General features: G+C 33.8%; 2 protein-coding genes and 2 long non-coding RNA genes across 4 annotated transcripts; 3 read left to right on the top strand and 1 right to left on the bottom strand.

Annotated features, from left to right (window-relative positions):
- The first annotated feature begins 4,731 nt into the window (after positions 1-4,731).
- Positions 4,732-7,239, top strand: LOC133677820 (uncharacterized). The gene is made up of 7 exons (XR_009835842.1): positions 4,732-5,512; positions 5,640-5,695; positions 5,829-6,008; positions 6,135-6,327; positions 6,445-6,621; positions 6,704-6,755; positions 6,953-7,239. It is a non-coding gene; the product is annotated as an uncharacterized LOC133677820 (long non-coding RNA).
- LOC133677819 (peptidyl-prolyl cis-trans isomerase FKBP53-like) lies at positions 7,153-11,934 on the bottom strand. Its single transcript, XM_062099946.1, has 11 exons — positions 11,794-11,934; positions 11,331-11,404; positions 10,860-11,092; positions 10,556-10,683; positions 9,504-9,864; positions 9,171-9,329; positions 8,526-8,802; positions 8,052-8,136; positions 7,931-7,972; positions 7,796-7,844; positions 7,153-7,539 (listed from the first exon to the last, which is right to left on the bottom strand). The coding sequence occupies exons 1-11, from the start codon at positions 11,804-11,806 to the stop codon at positions 7,458-7,460; spliced, it is 1,503 nt and encodes a 500-aa protein (XP_061955930.1). The 5' UTR covers positions 11,807-11,934; the 3' UTR covers positions 7,153-7,457.
- A 6,749-nt stretch (positions 11,935-18,683) lies between these two features.
- Positions 18,684-21,603, top strand: LOC133678775 (uncharacterized). Its single transcript, XM_062101264.1, has one exon. It carries the CDS (start codon positions 18,953-18,955, stop codon positions 21,206-21,208), a length of 2,256 nt encoding a protein of 751 aa, XP_061957248.1. The 5' UTR covers positions 18,684-18,952; the 3' UTR covers positions 21,209-21,603.
- A 944-nt stretch (positions 21,604-22,547) lies between these two features.
- LOC133677852 (uncharacterized) lies at positions 22,548-25,135 on the top strand. The gene is made up of 3 exons (XR_009835849.1): positions 22,548-23,749; positions 23,937-24,101; positions 24,172-25,135. It is a non-coding gene; the product is annotated as an uncharacterized LOC133677852 (long non-coding RNA).
- Positions 25,136-25,445: the final 310 nt, after the last annotated feature.

Below are 25,445 nucleotides of genomic sequence, written 5' to 3'. Positions count from 1 at the left end.
CAAGATAAGCAAGGAATCTTAGTTGCCTTCATAAGATAGCCAATTTCTTTGTCCCCAGTCTTGATTGAGACCACAATCCAAGTACAAACAAGATTAAAAAGTGGTTAGTTCATAAATCGTTGTCAAATCAAATTATATTAACTCTGTCCTTGTGCATTTAGTAGTGATGTAACATTATTTGGAGTTGCATGATCAACAATGTTCTTATCTTTTGAAATTCTTGCTTAGGTTCTCCGGTCATGCACTTGCCTTTGTCTATGGATAGTTTAGTAGACAATTAATCTCTTTTATAAGAACCCTAATAAAAATAGCATCTCGTGCAACTTTCAAACTTGTTCTTTGTGCCCTTTGTGTCACACTTTCTTTATCCATGTGGATGGAGAAGCCAAGCTAAATCAGGCTTTCAATTATTAAAAGTTAACTCTTGTTTAAGCAAAGATACTCCATCCATAGTTGCCTTTTGGGCTCGTCCTTGTGCCCATTCCGTGGCTTAATCCACTTTTTCAATGCCTGTTTAGTCCTTATCCATGTGAAAGAGAATCGCAGTCAAGAACAGATAATCATCCAAGACACCATAGAGGCTGTACTTGCATTCTGTTGTATATTTGATAATTCAAAGGCTGCACTGTACAACTGGATTTTGCTACTGTTGCATTTGGTTAATGTTGTATTATAATACAACTGAAATGGTGTAGAGAAATCACCTAGATTATAAGATTTTTTATTGTGAATTGTAATGGTAATTTTACTTTTAATTTCTTTTTTACGAGATGATTCTTTGATTTTTCTTTTCTTTTCATTCATTGCTTTTTTCCTGTCACTTTAGCGTCTTGGATTTGACAAAAACATCATACCCACAAGCCTCGTGAATTTGACAATCATTCAAGATCCAAGAGCTGGGTCTGACAACCATGCCAAACTCAAGCGTTTTGGGTCTGACAATCATGTTTGGGCTTGACAAAGTTGTCAAACACAGACGCATGTGTCTGTCAGAACAACATGCCTAAGTCTTCCAGACCCGCACACCTAAGTAAAAAAATTAAATTTTTTTTAAAAGTATGATTGAACTGCAAAAACAAACACTATCACATTTAAGTAGGATTTTTTATTTATATACAGTAGAACTTAATTGTAAATTTCTTTTTGTTTATGTTATTTATTTTATAAATTTGTTATATTTAAAGAGAAAAAAAATAAAAAATATATTGAGTTCTAGTTAATTTAGACAGAGGATCATGCCCTTCTACCTCATCCGCCTCTTTTCTCTTTTGTTCAAAAACAGTGATCAAACTTTACCCTAAAAATGTTGGGACAACATGTAGTTGTGAATCCTAACTGTGCCTGCAAATCACCTGGGCGAATGTGATTTGCACACGGTTAAAATCTAAGTACTGGCAGCCATGGCTGTACTTGCTAAAATCCTATACAAATAACTATTTACTACCTTTATGATATGCTGATAGTTTCGCAAGTGGGTCACACATTAATGCTAAAGAAGATGTCTGAAACGTTGTGTACCAAACTACCGTCCAAAACATGAGTAGGTAATCAAGAAATTGCAGCGGAACAGTAATTTTCATTTTTCTTAACAGTGATTTTCTGATATTTCTTTCCACCATTGCAATCAAAATTTTCTCAGTGAGTTGTATCATCATCACCAGACATGTACAGTAACGTGGAGAGATGATGACCAGAACAAACTCAAGCAGTGTCACATTTCTAAGTTATTGACCAACCCTTCATAAACTCCTATCAAGTTATTTCTAAGGCTAAACATGGTGCCTTGATAATTCTGCCCTCCATCCATGATTGACCTTGTTGATAAATTCTTCAACTCTTCTCCTCAGCTCATCCTCATCCTCATCCTCTTCATTATCATTTCCATTTTCTTCTTCATCGTCGTCGCCAGTGGGTTCTTCCAGGGTAATTGACACTCTCCCGTCGTCCGCTGACATTTTGTCTTCATCCAGTGAAGGCTTCTTGTTTTCATCAAATGAAGGCATGGCCAGAACATCTTCTTTCACCTTCGTGTGTGTCTTGGTGACCACTGACTGGGGAATCTCGCTTTCTTGACCAAAGTTAGAGACAGGTTTTGAGCCCATGAGAATCATGAAAATGATCAGATTGCAAAAGCAGAAGATCACAAGAGAATTGGAAGCAGCCTGAGCGATCAGTTCTACTGTAGACTCGAACATGGTTATGAAATCTAGGGAGAATCAATGGATATGAAGTCTGACAAAAACCTGAAGGGAGAGGGTGTTGCTGTAAGGAGGCAAAGAGCCGGAGCCCTTTTAAAGCCTTGTATTGATAGGCTAAAGAGAGTGCAGAGGAAGCTTTTTTAATGGGAAATGACATATTATATGCTCTTGTTTAGTCATCAATGTATTCTGAGAAGCTTCTTGCCAACAGGGATGTGGGGCTTCTCTCCATTAAACTAAGGAAAAGGTCCTTTGTACCAAACAAGAACAGCACATGGAGCCATCTGATTAGCTTCTCATACACTCTAATGGCACCACATTGACGTCTCTGGACTCTTAAATTGCTCTTTTCCTTGTGTCTTTCACTGTACAGTTACAATGGAAGCTGGGATTCGATTGTTTGATGATAATCAATCCATAATAGTGACCTTGACATACTTGGGTGAAAGTTCTAATTGAAAGAAAAGAAGAACCAAAAAGCAAAAAATTTGTTATATTTTTTACCTTCCAATAAAAAATTTGTTAGCTTACTCTTGGGGCAATTTGAGAGTTTCCAAAAAATTCTTCCATCATTGTTCAATTCTTTGGGATGATTTGGTCTTTTAACTTTGCATTAAGTATATTATAAAGACTACATACATATACTTGAAGTAAATTTGTTTAAAGGTTTAATTGGGTTAATTTGATTTTTTTTTATTTTTTTTAGAATAGTATAAAGACTTTCATAACTTTAAAAGAAAAAAAAAATTCTAACAAGCATAAGAATTTGTGTATTTTCAAATTTTTTTGTAATTAATAAGTTATTCGGGTGGATGGAATCTTTTAACATATTTATGAACAATTTAAATGCATCCACACAAAAACTTAAACCTTGCAACTAAGGGTATTGACGTCTTTTTAGGTTGGTGCTTTTTTGTAATTTACATGCAAGTGGGAGTGGTTTGATCTTTTTAATAATTAAATATTATTTTTTAATATAATTTTATTTTTATTTTTTTTATTGCTATTTAGATTTTTTTAATTTTTATTTTGATTAATTTGTTTTTTTAATTTCATCCCTCATCATTTCGTTTAATTTTATTTAAATTTTAAATTTGATTATTATTCTTTTGATTTTTGTTTGTTTGTTTTTATCAGTTTCCTAATTAAATTATGTTTTTAATTCTATTGTTCAACATTTTATATCAAATTATTTTTGTATTAAATTTAGTCATTCCTTTTAATTATAATTTATTTTTTTTTTGGAAGGTTTTTTTTTATTTTTTTTTCAATTTCATCCTCTAGCATTTTAAAGATTTATAATTTTGCTTTGTTGTTTTTAATGGTGTTGGTCTCGTGCTTATGATCGGGGTCACGAGTTTTGAAGACTAACATGGGTTGACTTTATTTTTTTTCTAATTTCATCATTAAACTTTTGATTTATTAGGAATTGATTTTCATGTTTTTTTTGTTTTCCTTTCTATGTGATTAACGGGTTGACAATAGTTTATTTTTTCATTGTTTTTTTTATTTTATTTTTTTCCTGATTTCACCATTGAATATTAAATTATATAATTGAGTTTCATGGTTCTATTCAGTTTGCTTTCGATGAGGATGCAATTACAATCAAATCATGAATTTGACATGCTAACCCAAGTAAACTTAATTTTGTTTTCTTGGCTTTTTTTTGTTATCAATTTATTTATTATCATTATATTTTTTTATTCATAATATTTAAATTAGCTTAGCCTATTAAATCCAACCAAATCTCAGAAGACTTTTAGCTACTCTCTTACCACTTGCATCGCTTCCCTTTTTGTTTTTTTTTTTTTTTGGACTTTGAAAAAGAATTTGGATGGCACACAATAGAGCGCGGGTCCTATCTAGTTATATGAACTTTAGGCCATTGACAATGAACAGTAGTTTTCGATGAGCAGCTACTGATATTTTAATTTTTGCGTTTCATTTGAAAATATATATATTTTAGTATTTTTTTAATTATTTTAATATACTAATATAAAATAAAATTAAAAATTATTTTAATATATATATACTTAAAAAAATCTCTTAAAAAACAATTTATAACATACATCAATTATGTAGCTAAATTGACCCGGGATTCCCCAGACTTGACTTTTTTAGCTTGAATTATTTTATTTTTTTAATTAATTTTTTTTAATTTTATTTTTTAATATTAACTCAATTGAGAATTTTATTTTAATATAAATTTTTTGATTTTTTTCTTCTTGAGTTTTTTTAATTAAACTATATTATATTTTTTAATTATTTAATATTTTTGAACTAGTCAAACTGATCAAATTATATCAAATCCTTACCTAATTTAATTTGTTTTTAAAATGCGTTATAAATGTTTGAATTTTTTTTTTTAAAAAAAACCTAATCCGTAATTTTCTTTTCAAACTAAGGGACCACTTTTCCATGTGAATTGCAGCTGGTCCTACTTGACCATGCGCTTCTCACTCCACGTGTCTAATTGGTGGCCATGATCTCGTACGATTTACGTGTCAAAATTTGGAGTCCTCATCGCTGGTGCCTTAATCAAGCTTTCCTTCTCTCCTCGGCCTCCTCAAGGCTCCTCTTCTCTGCCAAAAGCCAGCCCTTCCCTTTCTCCATATGACCATCCGACTTCACCATCTCCGCGTAATAATCAGGAGGCCTGAGAAATGGAATCCAAAAGACTTATAGGTTGTTTTGGAACCAATTCTCTATTATGATTGAATTCAGTTGTAATATTAAAATTGAAATCGATTGATAGATGGATTGAATTCTCGTATTTGGAGCAAATATCCCTACTGTGATTTCAATTCATTCTGTTTCCTATCTTCCTTGCTGTTCTCTTCCTCTCCCTGGAAACCCCAAATTGCTACTAATACTGGAAAGAAACAAACCAAAATAGAACAAAGAAAATGATCCAATTTACATACTTAAGCACCAAGAACAACCCTTGATTTATGGAACAAAATTTACACTAAACTGATAGCTAGACCATCAAACAAATACACACATAGCCTCGATTCAACAAAGCTTATGGACCCAATTCAGAATTATTCAAACCCAAATGATGGTTTACCATGAAGTTCATAAGTTTATACAAGAACAAGCTAAAACATAGCTTGATGCAAAAATCAAAGACACATAAAAGGGCCCAGTGACTATACAAAAGCAAGCTACTTCAATGTGAGAGAGAAAGGAAAACAGAAATAAAACCAAGCAGGTTCAGGCTCAGAGGTGGCAGTTTACCTTGTTAGAGAGAGATTGAGCTTTTGAAGTTGATATCGCAGATACTGCAAGCAGAGCTAAAGAGAGAAGCCGAAGTAAAACCCTAAACCCTGATTTGATACGGATAACATTAGGCCTTTGTATAAAATTAGAAGTGACTTGCTAGCATTTACATTTTTTTTAATTGAATGATAATATCTCACTCTATTGTTTGCAAAATAGTATTGAATTCTCACTCTATTGTTGGTGATGAAGGTGGCTTTGCTCCTAATATTCAGGTTTGTTAATGCTATTAGCTACCTGTTCATGTACTAATCGTTGCATTAGAACTTCTAGGTCTGACTTGTTACCAATTGGATTGGAATTAAACTGCGCGGGTAGTGGTGAAGTTGAATCGTGTCTTTTGTGCAGGAAAACAAAGAGGGTCTTGAACTGCTCAAGACAGCAATAGCCAAAGCTGGATATACTGGAAGGTTGCTATCTCTTCTGATGATGTTAAAGCTCTTTGCTCTTAAAATCATTGTGGATGTTGCTGCTTCAGAATTCTATAATAACGATGACAAGACCTATGATTTGAATTTCAAGGAAGAGGTAACTTATTCATTTAATCATGTTGTTTAACAACCAAATGCTACTTTCTGTCTCCTTAGAATGACTGCATTCTATCAAGTTTGAATTTAAACCTGAGGCCCCAGCTTATGAATCTTTCTGTTGTAGAACAACGATGGATCACAAAAGATATCTGGAGAGTCTGAAGAATGTGTACAAATCATTTGTGACTGTTTATCCAATTGTATCCATTGAGGATCCATTCGATCAAGATGATTAGGAACACCATGCTAAGATGGCATCTGAAATTGGTGAGCAGGTGCAGTTTGTTGGTGATGATCTCCTTGTCACAAACCCTAAGGTGATTATGGGAGCTAAGGTTTAAACTATTAGTCTTGTAACATGCTCTGTATAATGGATGATGAGATGAGCAAAATCTGAAAGTGATCGGCCACTTACTCAAGTGTTTTTATTGCAGTGTGTGGAGAAAGCAATTAAGGAGAATACCTGCAATGCTGGAGCTACCAAATCTAAACTGTTTTGCCCTCTATTTCACAATTTATCAGGTGAATCAAATTGGTTCTGTAACTGAAAGTATTGAAGCTGTGAAAATGTCGAAACGTGCTGGCTGGGGCGTCGTGGCAAGCCAAAGGAGGTACATCCTCTTTTTTGTGGCTTTCATCAATTATTTTTTCACTAATTAACATTTCTGACATGGTTCCCCTTGTTCGTTGCAGTGGTGAAACCTAGGATACTATCATAGTATATCTTTCAGTTGGATTGGCTACAGTAAGTACTAGGGCATTTCTCAAGCTCTTGGTTTTTTTTTTATTATTATTATTATTGTTACCATGCCAGATGATGTGCTCTTGAACGCCTTTGAATAAACTGTTGGCGCGCAGAAGTTGGATATGTTGATAGACTGTTAGGCTGTTGCTTGCGGCTTGAGCTGAAATTTACGCATTGTTTCTTCTTCTTCTCAACAGGGACAGATCAAGACTGGAGCTCCTCGCAGATCAGAACGCCTTGCAAAATACAACCATGTAGATGGAAATGTCTTTCAACATACACAGCTTAAGATGAGGAATCTCACAAAGTATGATTTTTCATATCATACACAGCTTAAGATGAGGACCTCACAAAGTATATTATCCAAATTCAAAGCAACACAATATGCAGGTCAAGGTGAAAGAAAAAACTATCCCGTGGTCATGCTCATAGGATAACTCACTTTTTCATTCTGCTGAAACAGAACAGCTAGTTTTAACCAAAATTTTTGCAGAGCACGCTAGTCTTACTACACTTGAATTAACCAAAATTTTATTCACACCATCCATCTTGACACTTTAGATATGCGATGAGGGTGAACTTGCAGTATTGTAAAACAAGCCTACAGTTAAAACACCAAGTTTTCGAGATCCATCTATACCCACTGTCTGTAAAAGCGGCCATTGAGTTCGAAAGCAGAAAAGGAGCACATAAAACAAATAATCAACGAGCGTTCACCAACTCAACATCAAACACAAGCCATGAGTTTGGAGGTATCTTCCCACCAGCACCCCGGTCTCCGTAACTGCATAGAATATTTCACAGTAAGTACATTTTGGCAGGGAAGGAAGACTTGATAAAGAAGATTTTAACAAATTTAGAAAACCCTGAAACCCCAAAGGCAAAGAAATTGATGATGAACTTATGTCATGTCATGTAGGAAGTAATAGATAAGCAATGAGTTTGGTATTTCCCAAAAGTAAACATGCAGATCATATCTGATGAATTTGAGTCAGGAGTGCATCGGGGAACATATGACAGAAGTGGTAGCGATAGCATACCCCATCGATGGTGGAATTGTGAGTCTTCTTTTGTCCCCAACTCGCATACCTGCAGGTTTGACATATAAAAACATGTAAATTTATGGATAATAAATTAAACATACAAATTTAACTCTTAAACATCAATATGATTACCATTAACTCCAACATCCCATCCTTTTATGACTTGTCCAACACCTGCAGGACACCAAGAAAGTAAATCAATCATCAAGAAATCAAGTTTTTGTTATCCATTGACTAGTCCAAATCATAGTACCTAGGCGGAATTTAAAGGGAGCCCTCCCGACATTAGAGTCAAATATTTTTCCATTCTTCAGCTTACCAATATAGTGCACACTGACCTGAAACTCAAACGGCATATAGTTTTAGTCCATCAAATAAGCTTTCACCTTTGATTAATCAATAACTTTTGCAAAAAAACTCCAATTATGCCAAAGTTACAGTAAAATATGGATTTTAATTGGTATATGGTGGCTATCACAAATATATGCATCTAAATATCCTTGCATGTTGCTTGTTATGAAATCATCCGTAACTGACAGAGGCAATGTATGGTGAACAACTCGATGACATGCAATGTATGGTGAACAATTCGAACATTTCATAATATCAATCTATGCAAGAACAGATAACAAAAATAATGTGCTTAAACCACAATTTACTGATTTCCTCTATGACTTTGGCTTTGCGAATTGATTGAACAACAGTCAAATACAGGGCAAAGAGTTACCTGACTTCCAGGAGAAGCTCGTTTACCATCTGGTTTGCCCATTGCTAATTCTTCAATAACCAATCCATTTGAAAAGGTTCTAACTTGTGAGGACTTGGCTGTAGATTGCTTATCCTCAGACTCCAATGAAGACTTGGCTTCACCTCCCGCAGCTGAAACAGCTTGATCATTAGTTGTTGCTCCACTATCCTGGGTCTTTTTCTTCTTCTTATTCTTCTTCTTTTTCTTATCCGATGAATCTTCACCGGGCATACTATCTGCATCAGTGTTAAGGTCCCTGCACATGGGTTCAGCGGCAACATATTTAAGTAAAAGCTAAAAAATAATGCTATCATCAGGCTACCATAAATCCCTTCATTCACAAATACCAGCATCCTTACATCCTTGGGAGACAGAGATGTAAAGAATCCTAAGCCATTTCCTGTTATTTCGAACCTTTCGGGGTGTGTGGTAAGATTATTTGGACAAAAACTCTTAATTTAAAAACAGTGAGTTCACACACTTGTTGGATTAGAGTTGGTCCAGGCACTTTTTCACACTCAATGACATACAGAGACATGTCATAAGAATGAACATATTTTCATATTTGATAGGCAACAATATAACACTGTTCTATGTCACAGAATAATAGACTACGGTTCTCACCTCTGTTCATGTTTGTTTCGGTTGGTAGAATCCTGCTTTTTCACTTGCTTGGACTCAATTTCATCTCTAGAGGCATTGTTGAACTCTTCCTTGTCATCCATTTCATCAACCTTTGCCTCTGTACCTCGTTCTCTCTGCTTCTTCTTTTTCTTTGTTTTCCTGCCATCAAAATTCAGGAACCACTTCATAAGATATAATTGACGAGGCAATGTAAGGTAAACTCCTTGCTTGAGGAAAGTGCAACCTAATAACTCAACCAACCAGTCCCTGACAAAAAAAAATGAGAATAATTTTTTTTTAAAAAAAAAAACTCCCAGGTATGGAAGGTCTCACCTTTCTGGTTGACCATCTTGATCAACGCTTTTAACTTTTCTCTTTTTTCTAGTGTCATCATTATCCTCACTTGCCATCTTTTTCTTAGTCTCTTGGGTTGTTTCCTTATCTTTTTGTCCATCTAGTTCTGCTTGCTGCTCCTGAACTGTATCTTTGCTTTTTGCAGAGGAAGAAATTGGAAAACCATCTTCATCTTCACTTTCCAGAACAGAAATACCTCTATCCCTCTTAAGAACAATTTGTTGTTGAGAGTTGTTTTGGTCTTCCTTGTCACTTGATTGATTATTCTTCTTCTTTAGCCGTTTAGACTTGCCATTTTCTTTTGTAGGTTTGTCATCTTCAGTTATCTCCTCAATTACAACTAAAATAAGGAGCAGATTTAAGGAAAGAAAACATCTTCGGTTAATTGCTGCTATTGATCCTAAATCAAATTATCTAAAACTTCATTGAAAGCGTGCCAACAAGCACATATAACAAAAAGTAGCATAAATTTGAAAGAAGTCCACAAACATTGGATGACTAATTTTACACAAGACAAGAACAATAGATTCAGAACTCATAGTGAAGTAAACATGATATAATATGATAAAAGCATAAATGTTACCATAAATTATGTAAACAAATTTTTGGTAATTTTTTGTTGGTGTATGTAAACATATAAAATTCTTTAACTAATATCACCAAGGATTAGAAAATTCTCAAGTTCTGAAATGTTCTGAAGCTTTCCTCCTAATCTTTTTACCAATATTTGAACTGATTTATATTTTGCAGTAATTATTAAACGGCCAACAGTTTCCACGTACAGATATTAGGGGCATCCATTTGGAACAGAGCTGATGCATTCTGTTGGAGAAGCTCTGGACTAATGACCAATTTAGCACTAGATAAACAATTTCATTATACAAGGATATTATTCACCTAAGATACTAAAAAGTACATAGTCATAGCTCTTAAAACTCCTTTTGAAACTCTTTAGACCACAAAGTAACAGAAAATGGTAAATGAACCTTGTGAATATAAAGACAATGTATTTAATCAAATTGTCAAAATACCTCCACTTTTGGGAACAGGCGAAGGGGAATACATTTGAAGATCGTCATCGTCGTCGTCATATTCATCATCATAATCATATTCACTGGACTCATCCGACTCCGTATCAGCAATATCCTCTCCCGAATCACTTAAAAGTTGTAGAAATTAAGAAGAACAAAGTAATGACAAAATTTAATTCAACCAAGCAATTCCGCATTGTATTCAAAATATCTACAATTACATGAAGTGGGTGGGGAAGGAAGAGAAATGATAATAAAAACAACCAATAAACTACAAACCCAAAGAAACTAGTGAAGAGGATACTATTCATATTCATCTCGGAGGTGATCTCCTTCTACAGAATCAAAGTAACCACAAAGATGGATGCTTTGTGGTCCAATCACTGAGAACGCTACTAATTCATCCGTAAATTCAAGATTCAGAGAGCAACTTTCAGCTTTCCCTGGCAACAGTGAACATACAAAAATTGGACTCCTGTGTCCAACTGAACACTGGAGTATGCTCCTTTCTTTTGACGAACCAAGGCCCAAAGTTGCCTACATTGTAATTCAGCACACATAAACAACTCAAAAACTGATATGTAATTATAATATGATCCACAGATATCGATATCAACAACAGCCATAAGACAACAAAACCAAAAAACACGTGGAAGGCCAACACTGATTGAAAACTAAAAAAATGAAAATTCAAGCAATTTTACTATTTCCCCCACCAGTTAAACTTTCAAAGCTCTGAAAGAATAATAGAATGGATTGGCCTAGCGAAAAATACCTGAGTTACCCGAAGCTTTCCTTGCACATCATCAGAGTGATAAGGATGAGGCTTGCCTGGTTTCACTTCAATACCTAAATAGCATATCAACACATAAAACATCAAAAACAACATTCAACGACCAAAGCCAGTAAAACCCATCTCAGTATCGACATTTTCTATTCTCACGAACTAAAAGGTCCAGAAATTAGGATCCAAAACCATTCAAAACCCAAAAACATTTAAAAAAATATATATCTTTCCATATTCACATTGAATATTTTTAAAACCTCACTTCATTAACAACCTTTTAGATTCTCATAAGCTCAAAAATCCAAAATTTACAACAAAAACACAAAGAAATAAAGAATATTACAATTACCCCGTGATTTCTAAGCAACCAAAAACGTCAAACAGATGAAGTAAATCAATATAATATGAGAACTAATAGTTTGAGTAATTAAAATTTGATTGAGATACAGACCCCAGAAGCTCATCCTATTGTTTTCTGATACAAAGCAGCTCTCTGTCTAAAACCCTAGAAGGTGCCTTGCTGTTTCTTTTTTAAACCTCAGCCTGTCTTAAGTTTAGGCTGCTCTCTAGGGTATTACAGAAAGTTCGTACTACCGCTTTGCAATGAGAACACGTGCTCTCTTCCTCCTTTTTCTTATTTTGGGAACATATCAAAATATACCCCCAAACTATCAAGATAGTATCAATCTCACCCACACTAAACTATTTAGATTTCTCAATTATGACTTATGTTACAATACTATATTATATAAAATAAAATTTATTATTATAAAATAAAAGGTAAGATTTGGATGAAAAACCTTGAATTGAAAAGTTATAAGAGTTTGAGAATAATATTGATACTTAAATTTGTTTGATGGTAAAATTGAGATTGTCTATATAGTTGGAGGGTGCTTTTGATGTTCTATTATTATCGGCCCTTTTCTTTTCTCATTCTCCTTGGCCCATTAGAAAAGAAAAATGAGTGTTGGGGACAAATGGGCTTTGAAGAGTGTTTAAATTAGGAAATTAATGATGGTGATGCAATTTGAATGAGGCCTATAAGCCCAGATCTGAAGGATATTTTTTTTATCCAAAAAAGAAATCAGTAGAAAATAAGGAAAATTATGTTTGAGATGATAGTCTTCTTTCTAATACTTAAATTATGATTGCGAATTTATCACATAGAGAAACGTTTTTTTGTTTCTAGAAACGTATTTTTATCTCAAAACTGATTTGAAAAATAGTTTAAGTTTTCGATTTAGTTTAAATTAATTATTTTTATTAAAATATCATAATTATTGAAGTATAGATGGGTTTAACAACCATGAATTTATTTTTTCTTTGAAAAAAACTATTAAATAATTATTTTTAATAATTTACAATTTTCCATAAGAGACATAATTTTCATACCACTAATGACATCGTAGGAATCTTCATTCTAAAGTGCTTGTTGAAATTCTTCTTTAGTCATACGAACTTAATTGTATATAATAAAATGTTCTAACCAATAAAACTAGTTATTCCATAACATATATTTAGTATTGAAATTTAGAATTTTCATGGTTGCTTTCCCATTCGCAAATTAAATTTAAAAAATGTTAGAAGCATATTATTAATTTGTAAATCATAATTAATGATTCCTAACAAATAACTTCTGGATTCTAGCTAGCCAAACCCATATAAACATAAGTGATTTTTCAAAAAAAATCATTACTTTTTTTATGTCCGTGAATACAGTAACTTATGGTTTTTTATGTGTTTTATTTGAAAAATTATTAAATTGATATTATTTTAGTGTGGTATTAAAAATTAAAAAAAAATATTATTTTAATATATTTTTAAATAAAAAATATACTATTAAAAGCATAATACACCAATATCAAACACATGTCAAAGAATTCTCCACAGTAAAGAACGGAAATGTGTTTTATTTGAAAAACAATTACTGGTGAATTCTAGGGTGTTTTTTATTTTTATTTTCATGTCTTCTTTTTATGGTGTTGGCCTATTTCAAAAATATAGTATATGGCTAATAGTTATAAAACCCTGGCCAAGTAAGAAAATTAGATCAATTTAGGCTACTTTAGGTCAATCTAAATTAGTGTTATTTTAATATATTTAAAAAATGTAATAATTTCATTTTAAATCTTTTTTTTTAAATCAAATTAAATCTTGTTCGGGTTTTGATAAGGTCATGATTGACTCACTTATAGTTGGCATATATTTTATCAGGTCAACTCCACAGCTCAATTTGACTTGAAACTTGACATCAATCGAGTCTTAAGTTATGGGGTTACCGGGTTGATCGGTTAGACAAAACTGGGTTAGTTTTAATAACACTAATGTGGCCTAATGATTGGAAAGTTCTTTGCTTTTGATAGTATTAACAAGAGACAAATATCATTTACACACACACACATAGAGTAAATATGGTAAGTTCCTTAAGAGATTTTGTATACATTTATAAGTATAGAAAAATCAATACGGATGATAGTTTTAGATGGAGATGCATAATAATTTATCATACATTTTGGTAATGATTGAATCCAAATAATTTTGATCTGACATTTTTGTCAAACCCATGTTTCCTTGAGTTTGGCTCACTGCCAAATCCAAGTTTTTTAGACGTGATATGTTTGCTAGATCTAGGCTATTTTAAGCATAGCCAACTGCCAAGTTCAAACTCTTTAGATCTAGCATGGTTGGTAGACTCGCACTATCTTTGACTTAGTTGGTTGCTAAATCTAAGTTTATGGGTCGGAAGGGTCAATATGGCAAGCCTAATTTAAAAAAAAAAATCAAAACAACCTTATTTTGACCTCTATTTTTTTCTTCAAAAAGTCAATAAATTTTTTACCCGTGTTTTATCACGGTTTAACCTGAGTTTTTGACCAAATCAGGTCGAGTAATTTCTTCCTTGTTTTTTTATTAACACAGACCAATCCAAGCTCTGGATCAACCTGTCAAGTCATTATAGTCATAAATTATTTCAGTTTACTTTCTATAAGGTCATTGTAGTTTCAAATAAATATCTTGACATTTAATTTATTCTCGATTTTATGAGTGTCTATTATTATCATGGTATAATCAAGTAAATTTTTTTTTTTAAAAAAAAAGACTCTTAGACCTAGTAGAATTCATAACTAGGATCGTGGAGGTAACGAGTTAAGTTGCGAAGCCTGGATCAATTCAATATATCATCATCTTAATATTAAAAAAAAATCATTTTGAATATCTTTTAAAGCAAAACCACTTTCATACTAGTCATTCGGATTGTCTCAGGACTTATCAAATTAATTAGGTCATGTCAAAATAACTACCATATAGTTTAATTTTAAACCATGCTAGATAATAAATCGAATCAAAATATTTCAAGATTAACCCACTACATCAGTTTAATAATAATACCATCGAACAGTTCTCAATCTTTCTTATTAGAACATCTGCTCGGCATGATCCAATAAACTGATTTATTCTATCCAAATTTGCATAACAATTGTAATTAATATGTTTTTTTCTCCCCAACATATCAAACAATCAACTATTAGTTCTGATGGCTCGTGACCTCTACCTTTTGTAGGGTCAAGTTCTTGGCATTCTTTTTTCTTTTAAATAAATAAAAAAAAAGAGGGTTCCTGGCATTCTTTGTGACATGCCCTCTCGATGGCGGCTACTGGTTAGGCAAGGAGTAGTAATAATATTGAGTGAGTGGGTTTCTTAGAATACACACCAGTGTTGGTATAGACTTGTAGCTCGAGCAGCCAACAAATATTCTCCATTGAGATCTCAATTTCTTGCAGCTTGAGATGTCAACAGCAGAAACATTAGCCCCAACACAGAATGTTGGAAAATGTTTGTCGTCTGACTGAAAAGGAAAGGAAAGTTTGTGAGACATGAATTAGTTGTCGAGTCTAAATATTTGAAAAACACTAACGTAGGATTGAAGATAGATTTTTAAGGTATTATATTTAAATCACATAGATTTGATTCTAAAGTTGGATTCCACCATCATACCCACCCACACAAAAGAAATTATTGATAAAAAAAGTTGGAAATTTGAAACACATGCATGTATATGTAAATATATAATCATCCTTTTTTGTCTTCAATGATGTGTATTATAATGATGAGACCATGTATTTGGTCCACATCGTTTGGGAGGCAGCGAGAAGGAGGGTTGGTGGTCGAATCCATTGTTTTTCTAGCTGCTAACTAATGTTAATCGATGGCATCGTGATTCATCACCTACTTAGAAGTTAGAAGTGCAATGATATGCTTATATTTTATTTAAAATATTAGCCGCTGACAATTATTTATCTCCATCGAGAAAAGAAAGCTAGTGTTGTTTGATGAAGACATTAGTGGCCATGGATTCACAAAGAAGATTGGTTTCGGGTGGAAGAGGAGCCGTGTTTACTTGATCGGAGAGAAGAAGATTGCGGTGAGGATAATGGATCGTCAAGAGGAGACAATGTTGTTCTTAGTGTTTTTTATCCAATGTTGGGGTTGGATCGGAAAAGAGAACGGTTGGTGAAGGGAGGAGGCTCTTGTTGTTCTTTCCTTGGTGTATTTTTTGGATTTTTTTTCTTAGATTTCCTTTTGTTTTTAACATCTCTAGATTTTGTCTATACAATTGAGATATAATATAAACTTGTAAATAATTCAATATTTTTTTTGTTTATCTATTGGTATATCAAGAATAATAAAATTATTAACTTTAATGGATATAACTTAACTAATAAGATCTTGAGTTTGCTTCTCAGAAATCACCAATTCAAGTGCTACAAATCTCGGGGTCATTGAAGGATTACATGATCGTTAACTTTAAGACCCCGAAAGATTAATCGAGTTGCACGTAAACTTGTCCGAATACACCATGATTAACAAAAAAAAAAAGAAGATAAAATTATAAATTATAATTTCTAAAAGAATGAATACAACTAGAAAAAAAAAAGACTAGACTGTAAGAATATTAGAGTAATTAAATACAAATAATGTTTATATTCAATTCCCCTCCAAGAACATACACAAAATATATGTTTTATTCCTTCAATTTATGAGCACTAAAGGGTGCCAAACTATACTGTAAGTTCTGGATAGGTCCATACGTCCAAAACTCAAAAGCATTGTGAGAGCTTATAATTCAAAAATGTACCTAATAAATTGAAGTAGGACCTTATGTATTATTAAAACTTTATTAATGGTTGACAACACAATTTCCTTTAGGGTGGAATGTCATGTCTTATAGTCTCAACAAAAATATGTACTTTTTGACTTTTTTTTGCCTTTCACGTACCTTGCTGTATTGTATCAATCATAGATGCCATTCCTTGAGAATTCATGAATTCTTTGCTTCGATTGTTAGGGTAAATCATAATTACCATAATTTAAAAGGGTGTGGTTAATTTTCATCCAAAACCCATGCTATTTCATGATCATAATAGCATATGGACGAAAGATAATTATTAAAAGCATGCATAGGTCTCAAATTAATGCTTTTTTACCATGTACTAAAATAGTGATATGAAATTTAACTCGAACTAGGGTTAAAATAGAAATTGACTTTGAAAGCTCAGTTGATTCAATTAAAATTTAATTTAATTTATTTTTTTTAAAAAAAATCTTCTAACTATGCTATTTTTATAAGAATGATTATTGTTGAAAAAAATGAAAAAACAAAGAGATTATACTGTTGTTTAATGTTCCCCTTTACATTATTTTTGCATTATTTTCGAAATTGAAATGCTATTTTTTGGAACAATATAGCTGAACAAATCACTCGTAAAACACTAGGAACACCAAATATTTGAAATATAATAATCTCAAAGGATAGATTCAAGTGGGAAAAGTTGGACTTGGTTTGCATTTGTGTCTTGGATTTGATTCTATTATTTTATTTTTAGTCAGAATTGATGATTTTAATTCATCTCTTTCCATAAAAAAAATTGGGAAGCATGATTTTGCCATCATTTTTAAGTGGTTCATAGCTAGTAAACTAGTTTAATTGCACCCCTCATAGCCACAATTAATGCCCAATAATTAATTATACAGAACATTATTTTGAGTTCATCCCATGTGATGTATATATACTTCAAAACATTCCTCCAATTATATATAAAAAAATCAGTTTGGCCACCAAACAAAATTTTTTTATATCGAATTAACCTTTAAATTTTTAGAAATTATCAAGTCTATCTTCATTCTAATTGTACTATTTTTTTTTTAAAAAAAACAACATTATAAGGAACGTAAAGATTTATATTTTAATAATGTAAAGATAAAATTGATGTAAAAATAATTCGAGTATAAAATTAACACTATCTCATTTTAATTTATGTCACAGATGCATTGAATATTCTATAGTTCAGACATGCCTGAAAACAGACAAACTCAACAAAGCTTGACGAGGTCAATTTTCCTTTATTTGTCCCAAATGTCCATGTCTCTCCTGTTGTTCTTTCATGCCTCACAAAATTCTTCCTTTACAATCAATGCAATTTGAAACCATTTTCTTGTCCTTTCTCCCTTTTAATGGGAATAATCCTACTCGTTATAAGAACGAGTATTATGTTTTGGGAAATTTTATACATCTATAAATAAAATTAATCACACACTTGTATAGAAAATATGATATTGTTTATTTCAAATAATTTAAAATATGGATTGAACGATAATTCTTTTTCTAAAAAATATGTGAAAGAAATATCTTAAATTGTGAATGCTATAATTTAACACTTTTTCAAAAAAATATTCTCAACTTTAACAAATAAATGAATACAAAATATTTTAAAATAATTCAACTTTAGCTTGTTTGGTATTGTGATAATGATCGCTTTTTCAAAATGTTTTTTATTTAAAAATTCATCAAAATAAATATTATTGTTTAACAATCATTCAAAAAGATATTCTCAACTTTAACAAATAAATGAATACAAAATATTTTGAAATAATTCAACTTTCAGCTTGTTTGGTATTATGATAAAGATTGTGTTTTCAAAGTGTTTTTCACTTGAAAATATATCGAAATATATTTTTTATTTTTTAATATTTTTTTTAACATTAGCATATCAAAATAATCTAAAAATACTAAAAAATATTAATTTAAAATAAAAAATATATATTTTAAAATCATTAAACACAGAAATAAATAAGCTATTCAAAAAGTATATCATCTATTTTTTTAATATATAAAAAACATGCACTTTAAAAAGTTGATATAAGAAAAAAATTAATTTTGATATTTTTATTAGAAATATATTATTTTAACTTTTCTTTTTTAAAAAAATTAAATGGCCTGTCTAGATGGACCGGATTGACCTTCCCGAATCGCGGGTTTTACAACCATGCATATAGCCCTTCCTCCTCACAGGACAACAGTCAAAACAAACCTCCATAGTTCTCCTCTCTCTTCCTCTCCCCCTTCACAGCTCGTCTCCTCTCTTCTATTCTCTCCCTCCATCAAACTTCCAACTTCATCTAGACAATTCCACAAACACCTGCCACACACACTAAAATCATCCTCCAACGACCAACCTCGCCATTCTCTAACCTCATGGGCGATGAAAAGATCAAGCATAGTATCAGAATGAGGTAAACTGCGGGCCTAAAGCAGTTTTCAGTTTTCATTAATGGCTTCAACAAGTTCAACTCCAAGTGACCCTTCTATTTCTATACATGATGACACAGCAATCAGAGCTGTGAACAAGAGATATGAAGGGTTGGTGACTGTTAAAACAAAGGCAATCAAGGGTAAAGGGGCATGGTATTGGGCTCATTTAGAGCCAATTTTGATGAAGAATCCGGATACAAATCTCCCTAAAGCAGTTAAACTTAAGTGTTGTTTATGTGAAGCTGTTTTTTCTGCTTCAAACCCATCAAGGACTGCCACTGAACATCTCAAAAAGGGAACTTGTCCTAATTTTGTATCAGTTTCAAGACCCAATTCAGCAATTTCTCCATTGCCTATATCTTCTTTGCCTTCCCCACCTTCAAATAATCATAGAAAGAGAAGCTCACAAATAGGTACTGCTTTAAAGTCTCTAGCTTTAGTTGAGTCCAATAAATACTGTGACCAAGTTGGTTACTTTAATTCTGGGTTTACTCCAAAAGGTCAGGATTTAGTGTTGTCTGGTGGAAAAGAGGATTTGGGTGCATTAGCGATGTTGGAAGATAGTGTTAAGAGGCTCAAAAGTCCAAAAGCTTCACCAGGTCCCTTGTTAAACAAGGACCAGATTGATTCTGCTCTTGAGTTACTGAGTGATTGGTTTTATGAGGTTTGTGGGTCAGTATCATTTTCTAGTCTTGAGCATCCAACGTTTAGAGCTTTTCTTAATCAAGTTGGTTTGCCTTGTTTGTCAAGGAGGGAATTGTCTGGTGCTAGGCTTGAAAATCGGTTTTATGAGGCAAAATCTGAGGTGGAAGCTAGAATTAGAGATGCTATGTTCTTTCAAGTTGCATGTAATGGATGGAAGAGTAATAAATGTTGTAGTGGGGAAGATAATTTGGTTAAGTTTGGTGTTAATCTTCCAAATGGAGCTAGTGTGTTTCACAAGGCAGTGATAACTGGAGGAGGAACAGCGTCGTCGAAGTATGCAGAGGAGATTATGTGGGGGGCAGTGACGGGGATATGTGGTAGTGGTTTGCAGAGATGTGCTGGGATAGTTTCTGATAAGTACAAGGCTGAGGCTTTGAGGAACTTGGAGATTCAGTATCCGTGGATGGTGAATATTTCTTGTCAGATTCAGGGGTTTGTTAGTTTGATCAAGGATTTTAGCAAGGAGCTTCAACTTTTCAGGACTGTTATTGAAAATTGCTTGAAGCTTGCTAATTTTGTAAATAATGCATCTCAAGTTAGGAGTAGCTTCCAGAAGTACAGGATGCAGGAGCTTGATTACACTGGGTTGCTTCGAGTTCCTTGGTGCAAATGTGATTGTGTAAAGGACTTTGCGCCTGTTTATGCAATGTTGGAGGATGTATTGAGCTGTGCCCGTGTGCTCCAAATGGTTATCTTAGACGAGTCATATAAGTTGATATGTGTGGAGGATCCTGTCGCTAGGGAGGTCTCTGGGATGATTCAAAGTGAGGGTTTTTGGAATGATTTGGAAGCCGTTTATTCGCTAATGAAGCTCATTAGAGGGATGGCTCAAGAGATTGAGACTGAGCGGCCGTTGATAGGGGAATGCTTTCCTCTTTGGCAAGAGTTGAAAGCAAAAGTGAAGGAATGGGGTGCAAGATTCAATATTGCAGAAGGCCAAGTTGAGAAAATAGTTGAAAAGAGATTCAGAAAGAACTATCACCCAGCATGGTCAGCTGCATTTATACTTGACCCTCGTTATTTGATGAGGGACACAAGTGGAAAATACCTTCCACCTTTCAAGTGCTTGACTCATGAGCAGGAAAAGGATGTTGATAAGCTTATAACCCGTTTGGCATCCAGGGAAGAAGCTCATGTTGCCTTAATGGAGCTTATGAAATGGAGGTCAGAAGGTATGGATCCACTATATGCACAGGCTGTTCAGGTTAAACAGCGAGACCCTTTGACTGGAAAGATGAAAATTGCAAATCCTCAAGGCAGCAGACTAGTGTGGGAAACTTGCCTGAGTGAGTATAAAACACTAGGGAAGGTTGCAGTTAGGCTTATCTTTCTCCATGCGACCTCAAGCGGGTTTAAGTGCAATTGGTCTTGCATGAAATGGTTTTGTATCCATAGAAACTCAAGGGTGGGACTTGAACGGGCACAGAAGATGATATTCGTTGCAGCTCATGCAAAGCTTGAGAAACGTGATTTCTCAAATGAAGAAGAAAAGGATGGGGAGCTGTTCCGCATGGTAGGCTGTGAAGATGACATGCTCAACGAGGTCTTTGTCGAAGCACCATCAGTGTAATGTTTTTCTTTTTAACTCATGTAGAATTCTGAAGGTATAGGATTTATAGAATTCTTTCCCTTGTATTTGTTTTCGTGTCACTTCTAGATGAAGATGTGAGAGGTATGTTTAGGGTAGAGTATATTAAAGGATAAAACAACGTATCACTAAAACTTCTTAGGCGCGTGATCTCAATGGATCCTTCATCTTCAATGGGCATGATTTTGGCTTTTTGGTTATAGACGTAAAAACGGTCAGGAATATAAAAAAATTGTGTTTGATTGTTTTATGTCAACTCCAAGGCCATGCCCCTAAGTTCAAAAACTTGGTTTCGTTAGGCATCAGAATTGACCAGAACAAACTGATGGCTGGTTTGTTATGATCCTCTTGCGTGAATTATTAGCTTTTTCTCTCTCTATGTTTGAATCATCTGTCTTTGTTGTGGTGTCTTGAAATATGAAACAATTCACTTCTAAAATATGTTACCTCATTTTGCTGCAAGTTTCCTGCCAGACAAGAGAAGGTGGACAGGTTCCTCAGGAAATAAATTGCTTGTGGTTTTTGACTTTATGAAAACTTTTTGACCCATGTAGGTGATTTAGAATTTGGACTGAACAAGTGCCTTCTTCATTCTACTAGAACTACCAAAGAAAGTTGGCATTGGTATTGGTGCCATCCAAGCAAAGTAACTATGAAACAGGTTTTCCATGTCCAAGATGGTAAGCTAGCACAGATACTTTCTTAGGAGTGCCTATTTCAATATATGACTATATGTTGCAGAAATGAGGTCAACTGGATTTATTCATCATTAGGCAATGCTATGTGAATCATTTGCAATGAGTTCTTATGCAATATCAACCATCTTTATTTATTGCATCACTGTTTCTAAGTAGTGAAGAATTGATTAGTCCAATGACCAAAATGGAAAATTGTTATTCAAAAAGAAACAATAATTTTGTTGGAGAACAATAATAATTAAAAAGGAGGTGTGTACGCAATGAGGAAAGTGATGATATAAAGCGATGAGGTAAAATATGTGAGCCCACTAAAAGCTAACGTTTACATCAAGGATGAAATGATGACTCTAAAATGTTATTACATGAAAAGGGTGGGTGGGTGGGTGGGGGGATCCTGCTCCAGTTGTTCCAGTGCGTTTTCACTGCCTTTCCCTACATGGTTTATGCATCAGCTGATAACCATGCATGGAGTTCATTATTATATTGATCTGCAGGAGTTTGTCAGAAACCAGGCGGACACTTCCCCAATTTCGATTCGTGGGCCAATTTTTAGCAATCCTCCTCCCAATACCATAGATTAATATCAAATGTTCAAATTAATGGTGCTATGTTACGGTATAAGTCTAATAATTTGACATTTTGGCAGTTCACTCATTTACAATTTCACGAGTCTTTTATATTGGTCGGCATATACAGAATTACAGATATGATGTTTGCGTGGAACCATCATGAATATGACACTGCTGGCAATAATGAGTACTTGCGTGGCCTTACCATCTCCACGTTATTTATTTAGATTCATACGCTAAATTATATGGGTATATGAACGGAAACGAACAGAAACGAACGGAAACGATGAAGAATAGCTTCACCTTTCACTTTTTGGATGGGAAATTGAGTTCATATAAGCCTATTTTATTGTTTTTATTTTATTTATTGGGATTATTTATATAAAACAGTTTTAATTGATAGATTAAACCTAATAATTAAATGTTTTAGAGCTATACTATTTATATGTTTTTTATTTATTTCATGACACAATTTTGATGATTTAATAAAATAATAGACTTTTCCTCCTAATTCTCTTTCTTCCTAGCTTTTCCTTTTCCCTGCTTTTAATCCTTAGCTTCTTGCTTTACTCTTCTTTTTTTTCAAGTTTATAGTCCCACATCAGATCCCTAAGAAGGTTTTGCTGCAGAAAAGTTTGAGTTTAATGTGCTGTATTATTGACATTTCAAATATTTTTCTTGTTTATGTTCCTCCCTGTTTTCTTAAGAAGAACAAATGTTTAATATCGAAGGATCAATCCTGCCAAACTGTTCCTTTATCATAATTCCAGAGAATTTGTTTGTTTGGCAACATTGATTGAATTTAGGCAGGATATTTGATTATCTCGTTTTGAAATGTAGTGAAATATCTCTCTCACTTCGTAGTTTTAATTAACATTGCTTGTTCCGTGATTGAAAAAAGTGAAAATGCCCATGTATACTCGAGACATAGTATGCTTGGTGGAATGTAAAACTTACTGAGTTACTTTAAAAAAGCAGAGTTGCGAAAGGGAGAAAAAAAAATGACATTGACTAAAAGTTTATAGTATATTTTTGCTGCAGGGTAGGCTTGGCTTGAGTTGATGGGAGTGTGAACCAGCTTGCTGGCCACATGAGTCAACCTTGGAAGAACTCGAGAGTGAATCTTTGTTTCAAAGAAGCTCTCCTCACTGATTTAACTCGTCTGCATCACCTATGTTGTCTGTTTATGAAAATGCAGAGCCCACCATGAAGAGTGGATGTCAATCTCAGTGCTTTAGTTGTCATGGTCAAGAAAAGTAAGGACTAGGGGCCCTTCTTTACCATCACTTCTTAATTTCCCTCTCTACTGTTATTTATGTGTTTACTATTTTCGCTAAGGTTATCTTTGGTAACTTGTTTATTAAACATTCCAATTTTGTACTCTCCCAGCTGGGCCCTTTTTTGAAACTTTTGATACCCGAATTGATATTTGAAGTCTTGCAGGTCAGCACTTAGCCTTTGCATGGTTGCTAAAAGCCTTGAGGAAAGCAGAAGCAAGGACGTCTGTCGACATGGAGCGTCACACAGGATCGCTGAAAGTTATATTGCAATGAACATGATCTTGCAGGCAATACGTTTCGGCGACTGTTGATGACTAGAACTCAGCAGGTAGGTGGTATCTGTAGCATCAAAGATTTGCCAGCTTGTTGGAACTAAATTTTTGCTTTCATTCATGCAGACGGCAAATGTGCACACTTGAACCCTCTTTGACCTGCTCTCTCCAGGTCCCATCCATAAGATCCCATTATCAGAAATCTATATTTATGTTGCCAAAGTGATTTACTCTTTCATTTGATCTCCCCTGCAACATGACACGCAGAAGATTGTACCCTATACATAACATGGCAGGTTCAGCCTTTGCTTGTGGTTTATGTGGGAATTCTTGAAATGAAATTATGAAATCCATGATAAACTAATACATTATCAAGCTAGTCTCGAAACAGTGCTAAGCCAGAATAGCATCTGGGATGGTATTTATCCATCCTGCAGCGTTGAAGAAGTGCTCCATTTCTGGAGTAATATACATGTTACGCCTAGAGATGGAAATGGACTTTCAAAATCACTCCACCATTTCTCTCATCGTCTACAGCACCATAAAGTAATTTTAACTTTGGACCCCCCCCCCTCCGGTTCTTATTCATAGACTTGGATTTATCCTGTAGTGAAAGTGGAGATACCTATTGGATGTGTGAACAAACGAGATCAATTGGGCTAGCTGTTACTTTTTTTTTTCTTTTCTTTTAGTTAAAGTGCACTCGGTGACTGATGGAATTTATTGCTAATTTACCTCTGGTTTTTCTCGTTGCTAGTCAATTTGGTGGAGACACCGGGTCCTGTCGGTAAGGCTGACTGCTCACCAACTAGGAAGGAGAGCGTCTTTCAGTTTTCACTCGTATGGTATGGTTTTATTGTTCATTCCACTCGTTTTCTTGTTAAAGGAAAGGGGGTATAATGATTGGTATAGGTCAGGGCTTTCTTTTTACAAGAATCTTCACTCTTTCAATGCTCCTCCATGATTAACTTTATTTTATCATACATCTTTTTCTGCCCACTAATACAAGTCTTTATTGTTTTTGAATTGGAATCCCATCTGTGTAAGATATGTGAGATGATGTTGAAATAGATTGGCTTCATTCATTACCTATGGCCCTTCCCTTACGTTCACTGGTTATACTTTATACTATTTTTCAGTAGCTTTGCTATAATGAGGTGAAGAAACCTATCTTTTCCTTTATGACATGTCAAGTTCTAGCATCATATCTGCCAAGAGACTACGATCTTCAAAATCAATACCATCAAATACGAGGAATAACGTAAAGTGACTACTGTAACAGATCACAACTGTAACTATATCTGGTCTCTGGTTAAAACTTGTTGGTGTAAGAATTATCAATTCACTGTTGAGAGCTTAACGGTGGTGTCTTCAACTTTCTGGCATTCATTTTTGCTTCA

The sequence above is a fragment of the Populus nigra genome, chromosome 18 (assembly GCF_951802175.1).
Source record: "Populus nigra chromosome 18, ddPopNigr1.1, whole genome shotgun sequence".
NCBI lineage: Eukaryota > Viridiplantae > Streptophyta > Magnoliopsida > Malpighiales > Salicaceae > Populus > Populus nigra.
This window is presented reverse-complemented; position numbering and strand designations above follow the sequence as displayed.

Excerpts from the sequence above, each read along its gene's own strand:
- LOC133677819 (XM_062099946.1), bottom strand. Across the intron at positions 11,093-11,330 it reads GAAAGCTTCGGGTAACTCAG|GCAACTTTGGGCCTTGGTTC; the intron begins GTATTTTTCGCT and ends ATTACAATGTAG. Across the intron at positions 7,845-7,930 it reads ATGGGATGTTGGAGTTAATG|GTATGCGAGTTGGGGACAAA; the intron begins GTAATCATATTG and ends TCAAACCTGCAG.
- LOC133678775 (XM_062101264.1), top strand. The coding sequence starts at position 18,953 with ATGGCTTCAACAAGTTCAACTCCAAGTGACCCTTCTATTTCTATACAT.